At 34.5% G+C, this 8,993-nt stretch overlaps 1 protein-coding gene across 1 annotated transcript; it reads left to right on the plus strand.

Moving 5' to 3' along the window:
- Window positions 1-393: 393 nt before the first annotated feature.
- LOC112027393 (iron-sulfur assembly protein IscA-like 2, mitochondrial) lies at window positions 394-3,378 on the plus strand. The gene is made up of 4 exons (XM_024060070.2): window positions 394-718; window positions 1,203-1,333; window positions 1,447-1,555; window positions 3,046-3,378. The coding sequence occupies exons 1-4, from the start codon at window positions 557-559 to the stop codon at window positions 3,109-3,111; spliced, it is 468 nt and encodes a 155-aa protein (XP_023915838.1). The 5' UTR covers window positions 394-556; the 3' UTR covers window positions 3,112-3,378.
- Window positions 3,379-8,993: the final 5,615 nt, after the last annotated feature.

Consider the following 8,993-nt stretch of genomic DNA (forward strand, 5'->3'; position numbering starts at 1 on the left):
AATGCCAATGTGGCATTTTAAAATATGTATTAAATATTATTTTTATTATTTTATTTGTCACATCAGTATTAAATGTGTCAACTGTTCACACCGTTAGTCACGTTAGCATTTTTCGTTAGTGAATTAATAGTAGAGACCAAATTGACTGCTATTAAAATGTAAGGATTAAATTAACTGTAACCTCAAAATGTAAAGACCAAAATGGTGTTTATACTTGACTCTTTTTAAAAGCCAGTCTGGTCTTGGATCGAAAATGGAAAGTTTTTAAATTTAGTATAAAGAACGACAAGCAGTTTAGTAGCGAGAAGAACGACATGGTTTGCTGACATGGGCGTGAGGGTGTTTGTTTGGCACAAGCCACAAAAACTACAAGAAGTTGGGTTTTGGATTTGTGTGTGTGTTTGTAAAAGCGAGAGAGAAAAGGGTTTGGTTAAGAATCTCTCAGCACCGAAATTCTTGGAACCCAAAAATAGAAAATCAGCAAAACAAAGCTAGTTTAGCTACACATGTAACATATGTGTCTCTGAGAAAGAAAGAAAGAGAGAGAGAGAAAGAGATGCAGAGATTACTGTTTCAGCGTCTAACACCTTACTTGGTTGGTCGAATCCGACAGAACCAAAGGCTTCTCAGTTCTTCCTCTTCTGCTCTTCAACAACCCCTTCCTTCTGATCCATCTCCTTCCCCCGATGATATTCATTTGACCGAAAATTGCGTCCGAGTATGCTCTCTCTCTCTCTCTCTCTCTCAAAATTTTTTTTTTGGTCTATTTCACAAATTCGCGATCTGGGTTTTGTTTTTGCTTCAATTTTATGTATTGGGTCTTTCAAATTTGTGATATTTATTGGATTTGTCTGTTTCATGGATATGAATGACTCATCAAAAAACATTGGAAGTGTGGAGTTTTTGGAAGAAGAATATGAAATGGGATTTTTGTGGTCTATGTGTTTTATTAAAACATTAATGAAACCCAGATTATATATTCTATATAATAAAAGTAGGGAACAAAAAATTAATATCATAACCGTTGAAACTTAGTTACTGCACAGTTTTAGGGAATTCTGAGTTTTATATAAGCATCAATGGAACTCAGAACCTATATTCTTTTTAAAAATGTAGGAATTGAAATTTCCTGAGGCAAAAATTTCTTGGTTTTCCATAGTTGTTGTCAGAAAGTTGATGCCTTTAGATGTTAATTTCTGCAGAGAATGAAAGAGCTGCAAGCTAGTGAAGCATCGGGTAATGAAAAGATGCTTCGTTTGTGTGTGGAAACTGGTGGTTGTTCTGGGTTCCAATATGTATTTGATTTGGATGACAAAGCCAACTCAGATGACCGGTATGCGTATGCGTTTTGGTTACCTTTTTGGTTTTAATTGTAAACTGAGTATAATAACTATATTTAATTTTTTACTTTTAACACTTTAATCTCTTATCTAAAAATGTTTGTAGAGTTTTTGAGAAGGAAGGAGTTAAGTTGGTGGTCGACAATATTTCATATGATTTCATAAAAGGAGCGACTGTTGATTATGTTGAGGAGCTGATCCGAGCGGCTTTTGTGGTAAGTCAATTTAGTTTTGTTGTGTTTTTGGATATCTGAATGCACACATTGCATATATACTTGTGATCACAACAGGGTGACTCATTGTTTTGGAGAGGTTTTATCAATGAATTAGCATAATAATTGTGAAATATCTTCTTTTTTTACTTTGATAAGTAAGAATGAAGTATATTCAATAAACTGCTTTATGCAAACCAGCACAAAGCAAAACAGAAATTACAAAAAAGAAAAGAAAAGCAGAAACGAAAAGGAAAAACTAATTACAAAGACAAAGAGAGTTAAGGAACAAAGAGAGAGAATCACTAGATGTGAGTCCCCAAGCCTTAGACCAATCAAAAAGGGAACCAGTGAAAAGAGCAAGCAGCTGATCATTGGATCTATCTAAGTCCTTAAAGGTTTGCCGGTTACGTTCCCTCCAAATACAGCCCATCAAACACAATAGAACTAAATTTCAAATGTTAGATGAGTGCTTCCCCAACCAATTCCACCAACCAAAAGGGGAAATCTGCCACTGATCGTGAGGGAACCCATGAAATCCCAAAAGTTCTAAAGACAAAGCTCCATAGAAATATCTTTTGATAGAAATATTCTTTGTTCAATGTTTCTTGTTATATTATCTATTGAAGTGCATAAATGTGCAATGAGTTTTGAGGGAAATTTTGGGACCTTGTACAAGATAGACTTGATCTATGATAGCATAAACATTTTATACATAACATATAATCACCTAAACTATTTAATAAATTATTACTTATCAAAAAAAAAAAACTATTTAATAAATTATGAGCTTAAGTTCATACTCTACTAGGTGTGCAGTAGTAGCCAAAAGATATCTAAGAAAGGCTAATAAAGTTCATCTGCAGAGGCTGTTTGGATTATACAAAAGTGAATATTATAACCATTTCCACCTATCAAGAAAAAGAAAATTATAACCATTTCCTGTTTTTGACCTGGAATTCGGGCCCTAGTACTGTCTTAATTGGCTCAGAGAAAAAACTTAACTCTCTAAGTCGACATGGTTCATTATACTGGTTTTGGTCTTCCTGAAGATGCTCTTAAGCAATCGGATTCCACAAAATTCTAGAAGCATCATGTCATGCAGTTCAATGATGTGGAATAATTTTATTTCTAGACTTTGCTAAAGCACAACTTACAAAGTTACAATTTTTGAATGTGAATAAGTGATACAATAATGGTCTTTATTTATTTTCTGCATAATTTGAAGGGACAAATCCTTTTCTTTCAATAGAATTGCACAAAATTATGAACCTTCAGTAAATTGGAGCCAATTTAAAAACCATAGGGTTAGGTATTTAGCTTGTAACTCAACAAGTTTCAAGGTCCTTCTTGGTCTTGACTCTATGATAAACTTTGCACCCCATTTCATTTTTGTTTCTTAGTGCTGATTCTTGTTTGATCATAAGGTGTCAACAAATATCTTATGTCATACTAGTGATAAAGCTGTGGCTACCGTCTGGTGTTGTGTGCAGGTGACTGAAAATCCAAGTGCAGTGGGTGGGTGCAGTTGTAAAAGTTCTTTCATGGTGAAACTGTAGTGTTCTTTCAAGTTCCTTCCCCATATTCTCTTCCTGCACCGCTCAGAGGTCATTTACATTAGGCTCCAATTGGTTGCTAATTTTATTTTCTTTTCAATAACAATTATTTGGCTTCACAGGAATATCTATTTCTGTATACTATTAATCATGTAAGAACATAGTTGTAACTTGTAGCCACTCATTCGTCATTGAGCTCCTCTTGTATTTTTCATCTTACTCGGAGGTTTGACAATTTCTAATAAATAAAGAATACATGTACTTGCAGAACCTTTTTGTAAAGAACTTTTGCTTTGATGCAAAAAAAAAAAAAAAAGAAAAAAAGAAAAAAAAAAGAAAAAAAGAGAGAAGCAATTCAAATGATTGCATTCCATTATCTTTTGCATTCTTTTGTAGCTTAGGTCATTTTCCAAGCTATACTAAATATAAATAAATCTAATCTCTCAAGTCTTTGCTATTCATTTTGTAATGACTTAAATGCTTCTTTTTTATTATTATTATTATTATTATTATTATTATTATTTTGTATGAATGCTTAAAAGAATGCTAGTTGCACATATAATGGGTGCTTTTGATAGATGATTACACAAATAACACCCTAAATGCTTGTTACACATTTAATGGGCAATTTCACAAATTATACCATGCTAAGCCCTCCCTTGCGTCTTTGATAGCATTTAGCATGATGCAAGGCACCATTCTGGCCCATGTAAAGGGGCAACCTGGATCCTGGAATACCAAAATCTAAAGCCTTTCTTTGCTGTAGGCATATGTAATTATAAAAGTTTAAATTTTGTTCATAGCACAAAAGTTGGTTTTTGATATCTTTGAAACTTGAAAAGGACCTAGGAGAAGTAAATTCAAGAATATGTCTTTCTGAATTTTTTTCCAAGTACGGTGCTTTTTTTTAATATTTATTTATACCAACCCTATTTTTGAAAGTGTAACTCAACAAGGTTCAAGGTTCACAACCTTGACTTTATTTAGGTCACTTAAACTTTATGTGGTTCTGATTGTGCAGTAAGCTAAAATGTGGTAGATTGCATGATTGCATGAGATATTTCTAGAGAATTAACTACTTTGTACGATAAACTTTGCCCCCATTTATTTCTATGTTTCTTAATGCTGATCCTTGTATGATTATAAGGTGTCATAAATTATCTTACATGCCATGAGTGATGCAGCTGAGGCTAAGTTCTGGTGTCACGTTTTGCATAGGTGTCTGAAAATTCAAGTGCAGTTGTAAAAGTTATTTAATGATGAAAATGAAACAATATTTTGGCTTTCAAAATTGAGTTTTTTAAGCCCGAATTTAATTTACCTACCCGTGATTTCATTTTTGACACTTTACCCACCCGTGGTTCATTTCGTTTATACTTCGTAATCCACCTCTAATTTTTCCGTTATTCTAACAAGTTTCATAAAAAAATAAAACAAGAAATCAGATCAAACACTCCTCTCCCACGCACTCTCTAACACTTGCTCACCCACCTGAGATCTTAGATGCTACAATGGCACCCACTTGAATTATTAGTCCGCGAATCATCTGGGTTTTCATCATGCAAGGAAATCGAGGAAGAAGGATACCTACAGATTTTGGGTTTTGAGCATTACCAACTTGTTCATGTTTGGGAACACTTTCAGTCTTAATCCGTTTGTGTTTCTCACTATTGGGTGGGCTTCAAATCAGCGTGGGGTCGTGGTGTTGTGGGTGGACCTGAGTTCGTGGGGCCGTGGGTAGTAGCTCACTGTGGGTCTTGGGATTGATGGATAGAAAAGCAGCGGAGATAGGAGCATAGTGTTGGACAAAGACGGAGGCAAGATCGACTACGACAAGCTCATTGATAAGTTTGGCTGTCAAAGACTTGACCCTTCCCTCATCAATCGCGTCGAGCTTCTTACCTCCCGTAGCGCCCACGTATTCCTCCGCCATGGCGTCTTCTTTGCCCACCAGTACCTCTACCTCCCAATGCTAACTCACTCTAATAATATATGTATTGAGGGTAAATTGGAATTTGATGGTTGGATTTTTCCACTATTTACAAATATTTCAATGATATATTGGATGGATGGACAAAAGAGAGAGAGGGGGAAGACAGAGAGAGGATGAGATCTATGGAGTGGTTGATTTGAGTTTAATTTTTCTAGGTTTGAGAAGTCCCTGAAATATATGTCTAGATTTGAAATTGGGGTTTCAAATATATGCCTGGGTTTGAATTCATTTGTTCTTAAGTTCCATTAAGTTCTCTAAGGTTTTTTTTTTTTTTTTTTTCAACAGAGAAGTTGAAATTGTGATTTCTCTCTCTCTGCATGTTAATTTTCAATGTGTTGCTAGCAATTTGTGACTCTTTTTTTGTGGGCTTAATTTTGAAGCCAATCTGGTATAAAACGTGGAATCAAATGTTGTGCTATATTTTTCTTCTTCTTTGTTTATTTGATTTAGGGATTGGGTTTCTTTTGGTTGTCGGGGTTTGAAAAATGGGATTTGAGGCATGGTTACTGATGGATCCGTGGGTTTGGATGTGTGTGGGTGTGTTGATGTTTGTATTTTGACTTGGGTTTTGGGGTTATCTTTTGATAGATCTGTGGTTTGTACTTTGATGATATTGCTTGATTTGATTTGTATTAGTTTTCTGAGTGTATATTCTTCATGTTTGTGTATGTTCTTCATGTTTGTGAATTGTGAGAAACTAATACCATATTTTAATCTTGTTTTTCTTTTGCTTTATTTTTTATTTTTCTTGTTTTGGGAGGAGAGAGACATAAAATGGGTGTAAAAAGACTTATTTACTCCTTTTTTTTAACAGAGGTGGGTAACAAAGACTAAACGGAAGTAACCTTAGGTGAGTAAAGTGTCAAAAATGAAACCATAGATGGGTAAGTTAAATTCGGGCTAAACCATTGGTGGGTAATCTGTAATTATCCCATAGTTTTTTAAAAGTTCTTTACCCCCTTTTAAGTTGTTTGTTTTTGTTTTTGTTTTTTTTTTTTTTTTTTTGGTTTTTGTTTTTGTTTTTTTTTAACTCTTCATGTACTTATATTTGGTTTTCAAAATTGAGAATTCTCTAAGCCATATTAGATTAGATTAAGTCAAATATATATATATATATATATTTTTTTTTTTCCAAGTTACTTCCCCATTGTTTATGTAAGCAATTAGCCTAAGTTGGCATCCCCATAACCACAATTATATCCTAAAAGAACTATTCAAGAAACAATTGAGACTTCTCATAAATAGTTATATAGCTAAATTTAGTAAACAACTAATAGATTCAACACACGCTCACACAAAACACAATTATCCAATCCAAACCACATAATTTGGGCACAAAAAAACATTGAAATTATTGAGCTTTATTCAACAATTCTACATACACACCCAATTTCAAACCATATTATTGTGTTGTCAACTTATGATAAGAGTAGTATCACTTTTACATAGATCCACCATTGACATTATTTTATTATGCACCAATCATAACTTGACACATTAGCTAAATGTAAAATTAGATGTGTCCTTAGGCTTATTGAAATTTATTTATTTAAAAAAAAAATCCAAAATGACTGCCATTCCATTTTATGTTGCTAATTTTGGTAGCTTACTAGCTTTGGTCATTCTCCAAGCTATACCTTTTTTGCTGTGACATTCATCAACATCAGAACAAAACTTAAGATAACTAGGCAATCGGCTGTACACATAAGGGAAATCCAACTATTGATTAAAAAGATTGCCTAGACTAGAAGGTGGTTTCTTATGTATCAGATGCATGTAGCATCTCTCTCTCGCTTGCTTGATTAAGAGAAATTGTTTATTTTTTTGCTTTATAGAGAAGAAATCTCATTAAAACAAGAAGCACAGGAGTTACATTGAATGGTCCTTTAGCTGTAAAAAAAAAAGGGACAGTCTTTCTTTCTAACCAACCTGCCTAAGAAGACTGATTCTGACTCCAACTTTCCTTCATAGTATAGTAAACAACAGCAGCCATTAGAGCATTCACATCAGATCAGTTAAACTTTTCTAAAATAGATCTACAGTGCAAATTTTACACATTTTGGCTCAAAAATGCTCTCCATCAGTCCTTCTAAAATTGTGTAAAAATGTGTATATCTTTACACGAGCTACAGTAATCGTGTACATTTACACGGTTACTGTAGCTCGTGTAAAGATTATTTTAATGATTTTCGTTCGCTCCTTTTTTTTTTCTCTCTTCTCCGCCTCAACAAACTCAGTAAACTAACTTCTCATCTTCTTCTTTTTCCTCAGATGCACACAATCACATCCACACACAAACACATCCACATAGACAAATCAACACAGAAATACACTTGCTAAAAAAAAAAAAAAAAAAACACAGAGATACACGAACCCAAATGGACAAACAACAAAGAGACAGATCGGTGCTTATCGGAACGATCGGTGCTTGACTGGAACGATCGTGGGTCTCACTTGATCGGAGCTCGTGGGTATAGGTCTTGCCTGATTGGAGCCTGATCGAAGCTAAGGAGATCGGTGCTTGTGACCGAGATCGGTGCTTGTGCTTGTGACCGAGATGCTTGTGACCGAGATGGTGTGGATCGGAGCTTGTGACCGAGATGGTGTGGATTTAGACCGAGAGGGAGAGTTGATTCAGAAATGGGTATAGAGGCAGAGAGATGGGTATAGAGAAAGAGCAACAAATCAGACCGAAATTGCAAAAGAACAAGAAGAAAATGTAGAAGAAGAAAGAAGGAGAAGGAAAAGAAAAAGAAAGAAGAAGAAAAAATGGAGAAGAAGAAAGACGAAGACGCTGAAGAAAAAACGGAGAAGAAGAAAGAAGGAGAAGGAAAAGACAAAAAGAAGAAAGTGAAAAAGAAAAAGAAAGAGATAGAGATCAGATATAGCGTGTGTCAAAGTTGGTGGGGCCACGGTAGTTGTGAATAATAATAAAAAAATGTGAGAAGATATTATTTAAATAAAAGAAGGTATAGAATAGACAAACTGATGTGGGTGTTTTTGTAAAAGTGATGGTGTAAAATAGAAAAAGTAGGTTTTTTGTGCAAAATAAACGGAATCTTTTAGACGAGCTGATGTGAATGCTCTTACTAGTCCATTTAATATGTGTGCTCAAGTTCTTCTATATTTTACAGCAAATTTACACTTGTCAGATAGTCTTTTCTGTATTCTTTCAGCGAAAGTGCAACAACAAAAATGACCATCAGTTTCACCATATTTTCGGCAGAGGGTGTGTGTAAGTTAAAGAGTATTAATAGGCACTATGGGCTAAAGAGTTACATGAGTTAAGCGGATTGAATAAGTCTCAAGCAGAATTTAAAATTTTGTAACTCTTAAGATTAAAATAATAAATACATTTGAAACATTAATAAGAGGCCTTAGTAACTTTCCATTCAATGGTCATATTTATTAAATGAAAAATAAATTGCAAGTTATATACATTTATTATCGGTACCTCAATATATACCACTCACCATTATCACCCCCACCAACCATTACTTCCTTTGTTGTTACCTTTGCTGTTACACAATTGAGACTTTTTCTTCCAATCTTGTAACACAAAGTACTCCAATAGTATGGCAATTTTCAAGTACTTCATCTTCTTTATATTCACTGCAATGTCCATCTCAAACATTAATGTTAGCCTCGCAACTCGTGTACTTTTACAATCTATTGATCAACCCTCTATGCCAACCTTGCCTAAGCTGACATTGCCACATTTGCCCTTGTTTCCAACACTTCCACCTTTGCCTTTATTGTCAACATTCCCACATACCACAATTCCATCCATTTCCACTTTGCCAAAACTAACATTGCCACCTTTGCCTTCATTGCCAAAGCCAACAATGCCACTTTTGCCTTCATTTCCAACGTTGCCAAAGCCAACACTGCC

Source organism: Quercus suber, unplaced genomic scaffold, assembly GCF_002906115.3.
Source record: "Quercus suber isolate HL8 unplaced genomic scaffold, Cork oak 2.0 scaffold_506, whole genome shotgun sequence".
In the NCBI taxonomy this organism is placed as follows: domain Eukaryota; kingdom Viridiplantae; phylum Streptophyta; class Magnoliopsida; order Fagales; family Fagaceae; genus Quercus; species Quercus suber.